The sequence below is a fragment of the Curcuma longa genome, chromosome 9 (genome assembly GCF_044706935.1).
Source record: "Curcuma longa cultivar G26 ecotype Majalengka, Jawa Barat chromosome 9, ITB_CL_G26_1.1, whole genome shotgun sequence".
Taxonomy (NCBI): Eukaryota; Viridiplantae; Streptophyta; class Magnoliopsida; order Zingiberales; family Zingiberaceae; genus Curcuma; species Curcuma longa.
The window spans coordinates 9,159,855-9,177,903 of record NC_133869.1 but is presented as its reverse complement, the minus strand read 5'-3'; the positions used below and the strand labels follow the sequence as shown (position 1 = coordinate 9,177,903).

The following is an 18,049-nucleotide window of genomic DNA, read 5'->3' as shown; positions in this document are numbered from 1 at the left end:
CTAAATTTTGATAAACCCTAAATTTTCGTTCTTCCAATTCTTGTTCTGTTCGTGGATTGAAGTCTACGATCAACCAGCAATGTTCTTCGTTTTCTTATTTGCTCCTTATTTGTCGCGGAGTTCAATTCTTCATTTTGATTTTTCTTGATTGTATCTGGTTTAATTTACTTTTGATGATTCGGTTCCTTGATTTATCCCTTTTCCATGGCGAGAAGGTAGATTTGATGCGATCTCCCAAATATTCACTCAAAATATTATCAAACCCTTTTCCATGGCGAAAGGTAAATCTAAATTTTGATAAACCCTAAATTTTCGTTCTTCCAATTCTTGTTCTGTTCGTGGATTGAAGTCTACGATCAACCAGCAATGTTCTTAGTTTTCTTATTTGCTCCTTATTGGTCGCGGAGTTCAATTCTTCATTTTGATTTTTCTTGATTGTATCTGTTTTAATTTACTTTTGATGATTCGGTTCCTTGATTTATCCCTTTTCCATGGCGAGAAGGTAGATTTGATGCGATCTCCCAAATAGTCATTCAAAATATTATCAAACCCTTTTCCATGGCGAAAGGTAAATCTAAATTTTGATAAGCCCTAAATTTTCGTTCTTCCAATTCTTGTTCTGTTCGTGGATTGAAGTCTACGATCAACCAGCAATGTTCTTCGTTTTCTTATTTGCTCCTTATTGGTCGCGGAGTTCAATACTTCATCTTGATTTTTCTTGATTGTATCTGTTTTAATTTACTTTTGATGATTCGGTTCCTTGATTTATCCCTTTTCCATGGCGGAAGGTAGATTTGATGCAATCTCGCAAATAGATGTATCAAATCACCCCCTTCAAAATATTAGCCTTTTAATAGTCATTGAATTTATTATTATTAGGAATTACTAATTTTCTCTTTCATAGTATTATACTTATACAACAGATCATTAGCACAAGACAATTTTATACGCCTATGATTCAGGCAAGCAATAAAATTTTAATCCAATTACATTGGTTATTGGAAGTAGATCCATTTAAAGAGATCATCCTATCCCTTCTTTCTTCCTTTTTTTTTTTTTCTGATTTCCTATGAGACGTGTGTTCATGCCAAGATTTTATGCCTGTGAATGTTATACCTTGAGTTTAGTTAAGAATAATTTAAGGATGCGTCATTCACTTAGGGCATCTTAAATTGCACTCGAGCACTCTAAAGATTCTATTTTGAAAGTGTTTTATGTACCCGTATAATATGCACACAGATGAAGTGCTTCCCAGATTATTTGTAGCCTCATAGACAAATGCAGATGGCTTTTATTTCCAATTAAATTACATCAATTTGTTTAATGTTTCATTTGGACTTAGTATGAGTATAATTTTACTGAACTAGAAGCAGATTATTTATCTAGTTTGGACTAATGATTAGACTCTAGAAAATAATTAAATTGAAAGGTAAGAGATGACTAAGAAAGAAACAATAGGTGTAAAGTATTTGTTATTAATAATTAGAACAAAAAATTCTTAAGCACTATTCTTTTGGTTTATTAGTATGTGCTGATATCATTATGTTAGGTATGTGTAAATTATTGTTTATGGATATCTTAAATTTTAATGACGACCACATTGGCATCCTCATAGGTGTTTGCATAATGCAAATGCGTGATTGGATTGCATATTATTTATACACATAAACATTATTCTGGTATAAATAAATAAATTTATGAAAATTTACATTTATAGGAAATATAAGACAGATTGAGGATCCATCATTGTACAAACAATAGGAAACAATGGATGAAAATGAAATATATACATATGTATATGTCAAATAAAAAAAGATTTTTTTCCATCCGCAGCTGGGTGATCTGGCTCATTCTTGTCTATTATTAGATATTTTTCCAGTGCTTTGATTTTTTTTCTCTTTTGCATGAATATTTGTGTTCAACATGGCAATTTATGTTGAATTTTGCTTTTTTCTATTTCCCTTGTCATTTTCAGGTTGAACAATGGCTTTTACCAATAGAATTGGTAATTTGTTGAAGAAATCAATAACTTCTGGTTCATCACTTTTTCAAGCAACAAGATGCATGTCATCCTCAAATGTTTTTGTTGGAGGTTTGGTTTAATACTAAGAATCCTTTCAAATCTATAAATTGAAGTAATGCTTAACTTGTAATCTTTTATATGCTTACTTTTAGGACTTTCATATGGCATTGATGATCAAAGTCTGAGAGAAGCATTTACTAGTTATGGTGAAGTGGTCGAAGGCAAGTGATTGTTTTACCATATAAATTCTATAGCACCTTCTACAGCATGAAAATAATTCATTGTGATTTTTGTTTGCAGCTAGAGTTATCATGGATAGGGAAACTGGGAGGTCCAGGGGGTTTGGATTTGTTACATTTACATCTAATGAAGAAGCCTCTGCTGCCATCAGTGGCATGGATGGGAAGGTACATTGGCTATATGAAATCAAGCAATATGTTTCAGTTATTTGCTAGTTAAATGAAATGTAAACAATCAGGTGGTATATGCAAAACTATTTGTTTGTGATTTCCTTTTGTTATCCATATGTTTTATGTTGCCTCTTTAGATTAAAATTGCAAAACATTTCTTTCCTCCTAACTATCATATGCTAGACACCATTTTCACCATTTTTTGCCTTGTCCTGAGTGGACTCCTTCCCATGGATGAGAACAAATCCTCTTTGCAACACAACAACCCATCAATGTTCACACGACTTACACCAGTTTTTAACATAGAGCACAATAAAGGTTTTGAGGCTAATTTTGCTTCTCACAGAAACAAATTATGATTGATTTAGACATAGTAAGAACACCGAAAATCTAGCATCAGTAGACCTACAAAGTTTTAATCTAGAGAAGTATACATATTCCTCTAATATAAGATGTCTGCTTCATTGATAATGTTTACCTTGAGGAAATAAAGAGAAGACAAGAAGGAGAGGGCAGAGTAGAATAAAAGCATAATGTTATATTTTTCCTGAATTTTTCTTCAGATCAACAGGATGGAACACTGGTAATAAAAAAGATGAGGTGATTGCTAGCGATCGTTTTTTCCTTCTCTTTTTAATCTTTATTTCTTTCTCCGAGCCCATCCAAGTTAACAAGCTGGGTGTTTTCCCTCCCCTTTTCTTTCCTCTATTTTCTTTTCCCTCTCTTCCCAAGTAAACATGACATAAGATCTAACCTGGGAATAGATTTATCAGTCAAATGTTCGAGTCTAGCAATAATAAAGGTAATGAACGTTGACAGTTTAATCAATTTTTCTGTATACTTATGACTATACTGTCCTAAATAGAGAAAATATGCCATGGTGTCTGGCTGCTTGAATCTACTGCTCATTTTCATTCAGAAAAACAAAGCATTCATCTTAATAAATGAGAGTTAGAAAACAGTGCAACATGAAGAGGAAAGATATTAGATAACGGTGGTTGCCTTGTGGAGGATAAAGAAGGTAGAGTGTTGGTTGCAATGGCATAGGAGGGAGGAATGAAGAGAATAGGGTTTATTGGTTCTTAGAAGGAAGAGGGTCTTGCATAAAGTACCATCATGAGCTAACATCCACATGACTTACGTCAAACAGTTAAATTAATACTTCTGGCGATACTAATGTTGCTATTCCACGGTGATTTCAGCTTTGGCAGTTAGTTAAATGGTTTGTGACCATTGAAAATTGCAATTCTGTGTCAACCAGCTGATATTGAAGCAGATTATTATAAAGCAGAGCTAAGAGGTCTTTGCTCCAAGGATCCAAATTTCTTTAAAAGACCTGCATCTAGGATCCAAATTTAACCCAAAATTAGTTTAGATTTAACACTAACTTATCAAATTACTTTCGACTCAGAACCAACATGCATGACACTTAACCACAACCTCAAGGAAACCCTCAGTAAGGACTTTAGATTGAACCACTATTGATTTGGACTACATTGAAAGTTAGCTCACAAACACGATCAACCATCCCAAGTTTAATAAGATTATCCCTAAATTCATTTGCGACATACTAAAAAGAAACGAATATTGTCTTTAGTCAAATTTTTGGGATATAACAATATCCTTGAGGAATTTCACTTCAATTTTAATGTCATTATTCAAATGCCTCATGACCGAATCTCAATATTCAGATAGGAGTATTATGAAGCTATAGATAAATCCCTAGAAAATTATCATTCTAAGCTGTCTTAATCCTTGCTATCTGGGGCAAGTTTCATGGATTTTAAAAGATTGAGCAAAATTTGGACGAACTAAATCATTGTCAGTAAAAAATGTAGCATACTTTCTTTCAATGACTATTAATGTCCTCTGTGCTATGTTAAGTTTTACATTATATTGCTAATGTTATTGATGAATTCACCATATCAGGATCTTCATGGACGGATGGTAAGAGTTAACTATGCTAATGATAGAACGGGTGGATTTCGCGGTGGATATGGTGGTGGTGGTGGTGGCTATAGTGGTGGCGGCGGCTATGGTGGAGGTGGCGGAGGTGGCTATAGTGGTGGCGGCGGCTATGGTGGAGGTGGCTACGGTGGCGGAGGCGGCTACGGTGGTGGTAGCAGCTCAGGTGGCTATAACGGTGGTGGCAGTTATGGATATGGAGGTAATGATGCTGGAAATAATTTAGGTGCTGTTGAAGGTAGTGGTAACGGCTACGGTAGCAGCAGCAGAAATCTCGACAGCAATCGGTATAGCACCAACTTCAGTAACAATCAAACAGGTTCCTGGGATAGTTCCCAGGATAACGATGACGAGGAGCCTAATGACTATGCCAATAAGCAAGGCTAATCAAGCAACTTAGATTTAGATTTTTCTATACAGAACTTCAATGTCTAATAATTATCAACTTATTGGCAATGATGATCGTGCGACATCAAATTATACCAATGGGACATGTTATTTCACCTGTTTTGTTTAATAGTTGTCTGTCTGTTGGTTTCAAGGTTGCTCATTTGAGTGATACATGTGTTCTTCCCTAGAGTGTGAGCAAAGTGAAGTTTACCCAAAACCAGATTCTTCCACTCTTTAGTCTTAAAACACTGATCGGTTTGTTGCTCTATTTCTTTTAGCTGATTTTGCAGATCGAATGTATAAAAAAAAACAAGGGTTGTTTGAATCTTGCTTTTATTTGTTTATGATTCATCTCAGTTTCTTTTCTCCCTGAATTCTCAATTTTGTTCAATGTTTTGCTCGCTTGTTTCAAATCTTTGTATTCTGTATGCTGCTCTTGATTGAATAAGAGCACTTGAAGATGCAAGATGGAGCCCCCAGGCTAGCTTAGATGGTGGATACCTGATTAGATGGTGGATGCAAGATGGAGCCCCCAGACTTTGACTTACAACTCAATTTGATTTTGAACCGATTCGATTAGTGCCACGTGTGGGTCTTCTAGCTCTGCCACATCAGAGGTGAAGCAACGAAAGAATACTGAAATCCTTCGGCCTCTGCAATCGCCTCGCCTTCCTGTCGATCCACGCACCGGTATACAACCTAGCGTTGGTATCGTTTAAGTAACTCGTTCCTCAGGAACAACAAGTGTCTCCCGAGTCCCGGCTCCCAAGCTGTCCGCCATCCAACGGCTATCCATCCTCCTCCATATATTAACGGTCTGGATCTGATGTGAATCGTCTATAAAGCGGCCCGCCGTTGCTTCTCTCGGAGCGAGTAGGGTTTTTCAGTGCGGATGAAAGTCTGATCGCTCAGAGCCCCCGAGGAAAGGTAAATCTGAATTTTGATAAACCCTAAATATTCGTTCTTCCAATTCGTGTTCTGTTCGTCGATTGAAGTCTACGATCAACCAGCAATGCTCTTAGTTTTCTTATTTGCTCCTTATAGGAAAGGTAAATCTAAATTTTGATAAACCCTAAATTTTCGTTCTTCCAATTCTTGTTCTGTTCGTGGATTGAAGGCTACGATCAACCAGCAATGTTCTTCGTTTTCTTATTTGCTGCTTAGGGGGCGCTTGGTATACATTCGGTAATGGGAATGAGTATTATTTCCATTGAGGGGTTAATGACAATGGGAATGATTACCGGATTTTTGGTGCTTGGTATAGATACTGGAATGAGTATTATTCCCATGAATTTATTTGATTTGGCTTAAATTATGGAATGAGAATCAGTTCAACGAGTTCGCCGTCGATGCTGTTGTACTTGAAGTCGTCGAGCACGGTGACGTAGCAGTCGTGGGAGGAGAGGAGGCGGAGGTGGAGGGGATGGGCGAGGAGAAGCAGGTCGCCCCATCCCTTTTTCTCCCACCTGTACTCCACAGAGAAGGGCGGGCGAAGGAGGCTTCGCCGGAGATCGGATAGCAGGCACTGAACCGATCGAGGACTGGCTCATAGGCGGGATCAGGGAGAGCTACGAGGCGCACGACGCCGGCGAAGCCCGGGGCGAAGAGCAGCGAGTTGCCCTGCTGCGCGAGGCGCATCGGCGCGGAGGAGTAGCAGAGGAAGGTCTGGTCGCTGTTGAGGCGGAGAGTGTGCTTGGTGAAGGAGGCGTTGGCGGAGACGTCGATGAAGGCGTTGACGGAGGAGATGGAGATCGCGGTGGCGGCGGTAGTGGTGGAGCAGGTGATGAAGGGGCTTCCGCGGACGAGAAAGAAGCGAAGCGAAGGAAGGGGAAAAAAAGTGCACGCGATGGGAATGGAGTTTAGCGATAACCGGGGGAGGGGTAGGTTATGAAATCAGGGATATCAAATCCTTATTTTGATTTTCATTCCCGTCTACCAAGCATTAAGAATGTCATTCTCTTTCCCTCTCCTAAACCCGCCTACCAAGCGTCTCCTTAGTTTGCTTAGGATTTGAATTCCTAGGGTTCGAAAAGGCTGAGTGAGTCCGTCTTATCTCAGACTAATTTAGGATTGGATTTGACTTTGATTAACACAAGTTGACTTTGACTTACAATTCAGCTTGATCTTGGACTGATTCGATAATGCCTCCTTATAGGAAAGGTAAATCTAAATTTTGATAAACCCTAAATTTTCGTTCTTCCAATTCTTGTTCTGTTCGTGGATTGAAGGCTACGATCAACCAGCAATGTTCTTCGTTTTCTTATTTGCTCCTTATAGGAAAGGTAAATCTAAATTTTGATAAACCCTAAATTTTCGTTCTTCCAATTCTTGTTCTGTTCGTGGATTGAAGTCTACGATCAACCAGCAATGTTCTTCGTTTTCTTATTTGCTCCTTATTGGTCGCGGAGTTCAATTCTTCATTTTGATTTTTCTTGATTGTATCTGTTTTTATTTACTTTTGATTATTCGGATCCTTGATTTATCCCTTTTCCATGGCGAGAAGGTAGATTTGATGCGATCTCCCAAATAGTGATTCAAAATATTATCAAACCCTTTTCCATGGCGAAAGGTAAATCTAAATTTTGATAAGCCCTAAATTTTCATTCTTCCAATTCTTGTTCTGTTCGTGGATTGAAGTCTACGATCAACCAGCAATGTTCTTCGTTTTCTTATTTGCTCCTTATTGGTCGCGGAGTTCAATACTTCATCTTGATTTTTCTTGATTGTATCTGTTTTAATTTACTTTTGATGATTCGGTTCCTTGATTTATCCCTTTTCCATGGCGGAAGGTAGATTTGATGCAATCTCGCAAATAGATGTATCAAATCACCCCCTTCAAAATATTAGCCTTTTAATAGTCATTGAATTTATTATTATTAGGAATTAGTAATTTTCTCTTTCATAGTATTATACTTATACAACAGATCATTAGCACAAGACAATTTTATACGCCTATGATTCAGGCAAGCAATAAAATTAATTAATCCAATTACATTGGTTATTGGAAGTAGATCCATATAAAGAGATCATCCTATCCCTTCTTTCTTCCTTTTTTTTTTCTGATTTCCTATGAGACGTGTGTTCATGCCAAGATTTTATGCCTGTGGATGTTATACCCTGAGTTTAGTTAAGAACAATTTAAGGATGCGCCATTCACTTGGGGCATCTTAAATTGCACTCGAGCACTCTAAAGATTCTACTTTGAAAGTGTTTTATGTACCCGTATAATATGCACACAGATGAAGTGCTTCCCAGATTACTTGTAGCCACATAGACAAATGCAGATGAATTTTATTTCCAATTAAATTATATCAATTAGTTTAATGTTTCATTTGGACTTAGTATGAGTATAATTTTACTGAACTAGAAGCAGATTATTTATCTAGTTTGGATTAATGATTAGACTCTAGAAAATAATTAAATTGAAAGGTAAGAGATGACTAAGAAAGAAACAATAGGTGTAAAGTATTGTTATTAATAATTAGAACAAAAAAAATTTAAGCACTATTCTTTTTGTTTATTAGTATGAGTTGATATCATTATGTTAGTTATGTGTAAATTATTGTTTATGGATATATTAAATTTTAATGACGACCACATTGGCATCCTCATAGGTGTTTCCATACTGCAAATGCAATGTAGTGATTGGATTGCATATTATTTATACACATAAACATTATTCTGGTATAAATAAATAAATTTATGAAAATTTACATCATTTATAGGAAATGTAAGACAGATTGAGGATCCAAACCAAAGGAAACAATGGATGAAAATGAAATATATACATATATATATGTCAAAAAAAAAGATTTTTTTTCCATCCACAGCTGTGTGATCTGGCTCATTCTTGTCTATTATTAGATATTTTTCCAGTGCTTTGATTTTTTTTTTCTCTTTTGCATGAGTATTTGTGTTCAACATGGCAATTTATGTTGAATTTTGCTTTTTTCTATTTCCCTTGTCATTTTCAGGCTGAAAATGGCTTTTACCAATAGAATTGGTAATTTGTTGAAGAAATCAATAACTTCCAGTTCATCACTTTTTCAAGCGACAAGATGCATGTCATCCTCAAAGGTTTTTGTTGGAGGTTTGGTTTAATATTAAGAATCCTTTCAAATCTATAAATTGAAGTAATGCTTAACTTCTAATCTTTTATATGCTTACTTTTAGGACTTCCATATGGCATTGATGATCAAAGTCTGAAAGAAGCATTTACTAGTTATGGTGAAGTGGTTGAAGGCAAGTGATTGTATTACCATATAAATTCTATAGCACCTTCTACAGCATGAAAATAATTCATGGTGATTTTCATTTGCAGCTAGAGTTGTCATGGATAGGGAAACTGGATGGTCCAGGGGGTTTGGATTTGTTACATTTACATCTAATGACGAAGCCTCTGCTGCCATCAATGGCATTTTGAGTGGGAAGGTACATTGGCTATATGAAATAAAGCAATATGTTTCAGTTATTTGCTAGTTAAATGAAATGTAAACAATCAGGTGGTATATGCAAAACTATTTGTTTGTGATTTCCTTTTGTTATCCATATGTTTTATGTTGCCTCTTTAGATTAAAATCGCAAAACATTTCTTTCCTCCTAACTATCATATGCTAGACACCATTCTCACCATTTTTTGCCTTGCTCCGAGTGGACTCCTTCCCATGGATGAGACCAAATCCTCTTTGCAACACAACACCCCATCAATGTTCACACCACTTACACCAGTTTTTAACATAGAGCACAATAAAGGAAATAAGGATAAAGAAATGACATGATAAGTGTAAAACTATGTTCAAGTACATACTATGCAGATAACTAAATGCTTACATGATAAAATTAATTGAAAAGGTTTGTAACCATGCGAAATGAATTAGTTATACTTTCCCTGGTGAGAATCCAAGGTTTTGAGGCTAATTTTGCTTCTCACAGAAACAAATTATGATTGATTTAGACATAGTAAGAACACCGAAAATCTAGCATCAGTAGACCTACAAAGTTTTAATCTAGAGAAGTATACATATTCCTCTAATATAAGATGCCTGCTTCATTGATAATGTTTACCTTGAGGAAATAAAGAGAAGAAGGAGAGGGCATAGTAGAATAAAAGCATAATGTTACATTTTTCCTGAACTTTTCTTCAGATCAACAGGATGGAACAGTGGTAAAAAAAAAAAAAAGATGAGGTGATTGCTAGCGATCATTTTTCCTTCTCTTTTTAATCTTTATTTCTTTCTCCAAGCCCATCCAACTTAACAAACTGGGTGTTTTCCCTCCCCTTTTATTTCCTCTATTTTCTTTTCCCTCTCTTCCCAAGTAAACATGACATAAGATCTAACCTGGGAACAGATTTATCAGTCAAATGTTTGAGTCTAGCAATAATAAAGGTAATGAACGTTGACAGTTTAATCAATTTTGCTGTATACTTATGATTATACTGTCCTAAATAGAGAAAATATGACATGGTGTCTGGCTGCTCGAATCTACTGCTCATTGTCATTCAGAAAAACAAAGCATTCATCTTAATAAATGAGAGTTAGAAAACAGTGCAACATGAAGAGGAAAGAAATTAGATAATGGTGGTTGCCTTGTGGAGGATAAAGAAGGTAGAGTGTTGGTTGCAATGGCATAGGAGGGAGGAATGAAGAGAATAGGGATGATTGGTTCTTAGAAGGAAGAGTCTTGCATAAAGTACAATCAAGAGCTAACATCCACATGACTTATCTCAAACAGTTGAAATTAATACTTCTGGTGATACTAATGTTGCTATTCCAAGGTGATTTCAGCTTTGGCAGTTAGTTAAATGGTTTGTGACCATTGAAAATTGCAATTCTGTGTCAACCAGCTGATAGTGAAGCAGATGATTATAAAGCAGAGCTAAGAGGTCTTTGCTCCAAGGATCCAAATTTCTTTAAAAGATCCTGAATCTAGGATCCAAATTTAACCCAAAATTAGTTTAGATTTAACACTAACTTATCAAATTACTTTCAACTGAGAACCAACATGCATGACACTTAACCACAACCTCAAGGAAACCCTCAGTAAGGACTTTAGATTGAACCACAATTGATTTTGACTGCATTGAAAGTTAGCCCACAAACACGATCAACCATCCTAAGTTTAATAAGATTATCCCCAAATACACTTGCTACATACTAAAAAGAAAACGAATATTGTGTTTAGTCAAATTTTTGGGATATAACAATATCCTTGAGGAATTTCACTTCAATTTTAATGTCATTATTCAAATGCCTCATGACTGAATCTCAATATTCAGATAGGAATATTATGAAGTTATAGATAAATCCCTAGAAAATTATCATTCTAAGTTTCTTAATCCTTGCTATCTGGGGCAAGTTTCATGGATTTTAAAAGGTCAATAATTAAAAGGTTGAGCAAAATTTGGACGAACTAAATCATTGTCAGTAAAAAATGTAAAATACTTTCTTTCAATGGCTATTAATGTCCTCTGTGCTATGTTAAGTTTTACATTATATTGCTAATGTTATTGATGAATTCACCATATCAGGATCTTCATGGACGGATGGTAAGAGTTAACTATGCTAATGATAGAACGGGTGGATATGGTGGTGGTGGTGGTGGCGGCTATGGTGGTGGTGGTGGTGGCTATGGTGGAGGTGGTTATAGTGGTGGCGGTGGCTATCGTGGTGGCGGCGGCTATGGTGGAGGTGGCTACGGTGGTGGAGGCGGCTATGGTGGTGGTAGCGGCTCAGGTGGCTATAACGGTGGTGGCAGTTATGGATATGGAGGTAATGATGCTGGAAATAATTTTGGTGCTGTTGCAGGTAGTGGTAACGGCTACGATAGCAGCAGCAGAAATCTCGACAGCAATCGGTACAGCACCAACTTCAGTAACAATCAACAAGTTTCCTGGGATAGTTCCCAGGATAACGATGACGAGGAGCCTAATGATTATGCCAATAAACAAGGCTAATCAAGCAACTTAGATTTAGATTTTTCTATACAGAACTTCAATATCTAATAATTATCAACTTATTGCCTATGATGATCGTGCGACATCAAATTATACCAATGGGACATGTTATTTCACCTGTTTTGTTTAATAGTTGTCTTGTCTGTTGGTTTCAAGGTTGCTCATTTGAGTGATACATGTGTTCTTCCCTAGAGTGTGAGCAAAGTGAAGTTTACCCAAAACCAGATTCTTCCACTCTTTAGTCTTAAAACACTGATCGGTTTGTTGCTCTATTTCTTTTAGCTGATTTTGCAGATCGAATGTATAAAAAAAAACAAGGGTTGTTTGAATCTTGCTTTTATTTGTTTATGATTCATCTCAGTTTCTGTTTTCCCTGAATTCTCAATTTTGTTCAATGTTTTGCTCGCTTGTTCTTTCGAATCTTTGTATTCTGTATGCTGATCTTGATTGAATAAGAGCACTTGAAGATGGAAGATGGAGCCCCCAGGCTAGCTTAGATGGTGGATACCTGATTAGACGGTGGGTATATAATATTTTTGATATAACAGTTCTCTCCATACTTATAGGGTGTATCCGTGTAATTGAATTTATCTCTCTCTATATTTGTAGGGTCCGTTCTAAGGAGGGTGCTGAGGTGGTAGATCCACCTTTTTCGATGATGATGATGGAGACATGACTGAAGCAAAGAGTGTATCTTTTAGCTCAAAACGCTTGTATGATCCAAAACAAACTTCAATCGCAAATTAACATTAGAAATGCATACAGATTGTTGTATTTACCATCAACTTGTTTTACAGTCCTTGTGAATCAAGGCATGATGTGTATTTATGCAACGGTTGCAGTTGACTGTTTTGTTGTTTGTTTTTGGAAAACTCATCTGAATTCGCAATTTGAGAAAAAAAATGAAGTTTAAGTGAAGCACTAATTATGTAAAGGCGCATTCACTTTTTGTTTTGTTTTTCCATCTCCTAAATGTCCTTTAAATATAACTTAAATATTAGGGTGGTAAATAAATAAAATATTCATAAATAAATTTGATAAATATTTATTTTTATATTAGTTCAATACATATAAAATTAATTAAATTATTAAAATTAAAATATATATATATATATATATATATATATACAGAAGGGCTATCCTCAGCACCTCCCATCCTGAGCACCCGTGAGCACTTCCATCCTGACCGTTAATCCGATGGCGCGCTCAAAGCTCAGCCGTCCAAAAATCCCGATTGAACAGTGTTTCTCCTCGGACCTCCGCCGCTTCTTGCCCCCCGTTCATCGCCGTCCGACCACCGTTGGCCGCTGGACCGGACCCGTTGGAACCGCAACTCGCCGGCGGTCCGGCGGTGGCCGGATTCCGGCCGCGATTTGGCCGGAATCCGACCGGATTTCGGCCGGAATCGGCCAACAGACACTGTTGTCCGATTCCGGCCGAAATCGGCCGGATTTCGGCCAAATCACGGCCGGAGACCGGCCGCGGTCGACGCGCCCGACCGGAATCGAACAACAGTGTCTGTTGGCCGATTCCGGCCGAAATCCGGCCGGATTCCGGCCAAATCGCGGCCGGAATCCGGCCACCGCCGGACCGCCGGCGAGTTGCGGTTCCAACGGGTCCGGTCCGGCGGCCAACGGTGGTCGGACGGCGATGAACGGGGGGCGAGTCCAGGAGAAACACTGGCGGGATTTTTCGGTCGGCTGAGCTTTGAGCGCGCCATCGGATTAACGGTCAGGATGGAGGTGCTCACGGGTGCTCAGGATGGAGGTGCTCAGGATAGCCCTTCTGTGTATATATATATATATATATGTGTGTGTGTGTGTTGATTTTGATAATGTTTATGAATAAGAATTGTGATCAAATGGCTATGGGCCATATTGAGGGATGTCCAGGGTGAGCAAGTCACTTTTTGCCATACTAGCAGGTGGTACATGCACCGCGCGTTGCGCGGTGCGTGCCATAAGTAGTAGCTTAAACATAAGTATAAATACAAGCATGTTCACGTAAAAAGAAAGGCTTGAAGGACTATAAACTTTGAAAGAAGTTCACACATGCCCATCATTATCAGGAGAGGAACACCATTCCGTTGCAGCATTTTGTACGAAACACAAAGGGTGAGAGAAGGAAAGAACCGGATTTTTCGCTGAAAAAAATCAAAGATGTGACATTAATAAACATTTTTCAAATTCAAAAATAATAGAAAAATTAGGAGGAAAAGGTAATTTTATGTTTAGGTAGACCATAAAATAGATTACCAGAGCAGCATGCACAGGTGCTCAGATCGATGCCATTAGAGCCCTATGCAATTGAACCAAAATCAGGAAAATCTCACTGCCGGCGCAGAAAGCGGTGCATCAGAAAGGGATTTCAGAGCATCGGACAAGGATGATTTGGGGGAGGGTTTAGCGGACTCGGAGAGAGCGGGCCAAGACGCGGTTCCCCCAATCACGGCGGCGCCCGCCTTCGCCGACACATTGGGCGGTTGCTTCCAAGCCTGCTTCTTACCTTGGGCGGCGTCCGATGAAGTCCTAGACGCGTCTTTTAATTTTTGTGTTTTTCATTCTTAAAGATTTTGTTATAGTAATTTATTGTTTTTTATAATGGTTAAACATTTTTTCTTTTGAAGATCGAACTTTTTAGATGTTATTTATAATAAAAGTATATAATAAAAAGATGACTAACAAAAATGGTAGCTATCTATTTAGTGAGAATTCGCAATTCATTAGCATCATTCCCTTTCTATATGCTACAGTTATAGTGGCCGTCAATCTCCATCGTAAAAGTCAACTTGCTCTCGTAGCTATGGAATTAGATGGCTATAATCACTTGATTAGATATTTGATTTTATCAGTAAAATATTTAAGACCCACCTGTCTCTTTAAGTCTTAATCAATAGTTCATTTAATAAATGCATGATTTGATGATCGAAAAATATAAATCAAAACATATCGTGATTTGGATTGATTGAAATGACAATACGTAACACAATATTTTAAAGATTGGCCAAAAAATAAAAAATGATGAACAGCAAAGATTAAGACAGTAGATTATTTAATTAAGTAAATTTTAATTAATTTTCGTGTAGCAATGACGACGGGCGAGCAAAATATTAAAAATTTCGATATATATAGTATCTATTGGTTCAATAGATATCGAATGTATCAATATCTTTGATATTTTTGATATATCCTAAAATAATAAAATATCAAAAAATTTAATGAGTCATTGGACAAATATAATTTTTTTATAATTTTAATGCATCAAAAAATTGAAATATCGAATACTTTTGATATAAACGCTATGAAGTTTGAGTCTGGATCTCGAGATCGGAACTTGAGATCAAGATTCAAGAGTGAGATAGCGTCGATGTATGATGTCAAGTGAGTGTTAAGATCGGAATTCGAGATTGAGACTTGAGATCGATATGAGATCAGTGCATGATACCGATTGAGTGCGGAGATCAAGATAAGATTGGCATTTGATGACGAGCGAGGACAAAAGTTAGGTTCTAGATTTTGAAGGTGACTATCATCAAAACTTGAGAACACATAAATTTATCAATTATCCACCTCTCAAATATTATCTGATCTTTTTTAATGATTTATTTTTTATTGTATAGTCATGTGATATTTCAACGGTCACCATGTATCGATCTAGAGATTCCATCATATTAGATATATAGGGTTTTTCATTATTAAAGATTTTGTTATAGTAATTTATTATTATTATTTTTATGATGGTTAAATATCTTTTCTTCAAAGAGGTGAACATTTTAGAGGTGTTCATAATTTTTTTTTTGATTTTATTTATAATAAAAATATATAATAAAAAGATGGGTAAAAAAAATCGTTGCTATATATTTAGTGAGAATTGACAATTCATTAGCAGGACACATCATTCTCTTTCTATATGTGTCTCACATGTATACTCATAGTCACACTTTGCTCCATTAAATTCTACAAATCCATCTTTACCACAAAATTTTGTAGTTATGTTTTTCCCTTTTTAATAATTTTGTTGTTCATATTTTGTCCACCCCTTCCACGTTAAGCATGATTACCAAGTAATCATAATAATACGTTTGATTTAAATTGTTATATATAAAATATATTAATATTATTTAATTTAATTTATTTATTTTAAAAAATAAAAATTAATCAGTATAATATTTACTATTATTTAATTTATTTTTAAAATAAAATAAAATATTAATATTAATACTATTAATGATTATAATAAATTGATAATATATAAAAATAAATAAATAATTTTTAAATATAAAATAAATTTATATATTTTAATAAAATAATTCATTAAAATAATTATTTTAATAAAATAATTTGTTAAAATTAATAAATTTAATTTTTTTAATTTAATTTTTTAAAATTTAAAATAAATTTATATTTTTTAATAAAATAATTCATTAAAATAATTCATTAAATTAATAAATATAATTTATTAATTTTAATTTTTAAATTTTAAAATAAATTTATATATTTTAATAAAATAATTTATTAATTTTATTTTTTAAATTTAAAATAAATTTAAATATATTTTAATAAAATAATTAATTAAAATAATTATTTTAATAAAATTAATAAATATAATTTATTAATTTTATTTTTAAAATTAAAATTAAAATTTATTATTAATAGATTGGTGAAGATAATTAAATTTTTATAATTGATGTGATAGTAATACTATATTATTTAATAATTGATTATAATTTAAATTAAATAAAATTAGAATTAATAATTTTGGACGTTAACTTCTCCGCGTCCGTACGACCTCCACTCTTCTTGTCACGCCGTGGGAGAGGAGATGAACAGGAGAGAAGAAGGAAGAATGAACGAGAAGAAGGGAAAGAGATATAGAGAGGAGGGATGGTGGAGGCATGGCTACGGTAGGGCTGTGGCAGTGGGGTTTTTTTTCCCAATACTTAACACTTCAGCTTCTTCCTATAGCTGTGCTGCTGCTGTTGCACTCTTGCTCTCGCTCTCGCTCCTGCTCTTGCTCTAATGGCTGCTGCTGCTGCTGCTTACTCCACCCCTCGCGAGCACGTCGAGTGGATACGGAGGGAGAGGTACTACATTGGGACAGTATGACGAAGAGGAACAGAGCGATAGATTGAGAGAGAGAGAGAGGGAGCACGTGATGGCACGGTCCTTTATGGCGGAAGAGTGGAAGGAACAGTAGATAAAAGGGCGAAGCGAGGAGACGACGGAAGAGTGGAAGGAACAGTAGATAAAAGGGCGAAGCGAGGAGACGACGTCCCATCATTATGAACAGGCGTCGGACATCCGGCCACCAGTCAGATCCCCACAAGACTGGTCCAGATCAGACGGCAGTACTTTGTTCCATCAACGGCTTGTTCCCGCGACAGTACTTTGGTCGCGGCGTTTGAGGGCAATATTTGAGAACAGAGAGGAAAATACTAATGCTGGCAAAAAAAAATCACACAACCTATTGTCACGTGAGTGGTCGTCACTCACGTGATCAAATAAGCCGGTTTTCTTTTTACATATAGAAAAAAAAAAAAAATCACACAACCTATTGTCACGTGAGTGGTCGTCACTCACGTGATCAAATAAGCCGGTTTTCTTTTTACATATAGATGAATAAGTGTGGCCCCTTGGGGCATGGTGCAATAATAAAGATACATGGAGAATACTTAAAATATCACAAATCAAATCTCAACTATCATTCTGATGGGTAAATCATGGAATACATATGAGTTGGATCATAATTGAATATTTGAATTGAGAAAAATATGGATTCCTTTGTGGGTCATGGTCAAATACTCGATGAAACATGACTAGCTTCAACAAGAGGTGGATTGCGAAGATTTAGTCATCATTTGTCCAATAACATGAGCGCTATCTGAATTTATCTTAGAGATCGATGGAAAACTTCCATAATACCGGATTGATCATTTCTAGAATTAATTAATTCAAAGAACTATATACATAAGTTATAAAATAAATAAATAAAAATTATAAATTGAATTTTCACAAATAAATAAATCTTGTGAATATATTCATCAATAAAACTCTTATCAACCTAATAAATAAATAAATAAATTTAAATAAATAAACAAATATTTATTATCAAATTTAATAATCAAGCAAACAAATTTACAATCGTAAAATTTTCAAACAAGTTCGAATTGGGAACTCATTAATATCTAAACAAATCAAGCTCATATCATATCAAATTTGTACTAAGATCTAGCTCATAAAAAAATCAAATCAAATTTGAAGAATCAATTTCAACAGTTTAATTTATTTTAGACTTGACTTGATGCAA

At 35.7% G+C, this 18,049-nt stretch overlaps 2 protein-coding genes across 2 annotated transcripts; both read left to right on the top strand.

Annotated features, from left to right (window-relative positions):
- The first annotated feature begins 395 nt into the window (after window positions 1-395).
- On the top strand, window positions 396-5,065 carry LOC141835073 (glycine-rich RNA-binding protein 2, mitochondrial-like). Its single transcript, XM_074722499.1, has 5 exons — window positions 396-568; window positions 1,976-2,092; window positions 2,176-2,244; window positions 2,324-2,430; window positions 4,363-5,065. The coding sequence occupies exons 2-5, from the start codon at window positions 1,984-1,986 to the stop codon at window positions 4,783-4,785; spliced, it is 708 nt and encodes a 235-aa protein (XP_074578600.1). The 5' UTR covers window positions 396-568; window positions 1,976-1,983; the 3' UTR covers window positions 4,786-5,065.
- A 588-nt stretch (window positions 5,066-5,653) lies between these two features.
- On the top strand, window positions 5,654-12,112 carry LOC141835072 (uncharacterized). Its single transcript, XM_074722498.1, has 5 exons — window positions 5,654-5,715; window positions 8,763-8,878; window positions 8,962-9,030; window positions 9,110-9,219; window positions 11,318-12,112. Exons 2-5 carry the CDS (start codon window positions 8,770-8,772, stop codon window positions 11,741-11,743), a joined length of 714 nt encoding a protein of 237 aa, XP_074578599.1. The 5' UTR covers window positions 5,654-5,715; window positions 8,763-8,769; the 3' UTR covers window positions 11,744-12,112.
- Window positions 12,113-18,049: the final 5,937 nt, after the last annotated feature.

Excerpts from the sequence above, each read along its gene's own strand:
- LOC141835072 (XM_074722498.1), top strand. The coding sequence starts at position 8,770 with ATGGCTTTTACCAATAGAATTGGTAATTTGTTGAAGAAATCAATAACT. Across the intron at positions 8,879-8,961 it reads CTCAAAGGTTTTTGTTGGAG|GACTTCCATATGGCATTGAT; the intron begins GTTTGGTTTAAT and ends GCTTACTTTTAG. Across the intron at positions 9,220-11,317 it reads ATGGCATTTTGAGTGGGAAG|GATCTTCATGGACGGATGGT; the intron begins GTACATTGGCTA and ends TCACCATATCAG.
- LOC141835073 (XM_074722499.1), top strand. The coding sequence starts at position 1,984 with ATGGCTTTTACCAATAGAATTGGTAATTTGTTGAAGAAATCAATAACT. Across the intron at positions 2,093-2,175 it reads CTCAAATGTTTTTGTTGGAG|GACTTTCATATGGCATTGAT; the intron begins GTTTGGTTTAAT and ends GCTTACTTTTAG. Across the intron at positions 2,431-4,362 it reads TCAGTGGCATGGATGGGAAG|GATCTTCATGGACGGATGGT; the intron begins GTACATTGGCTA and ends TCACCATATCAG.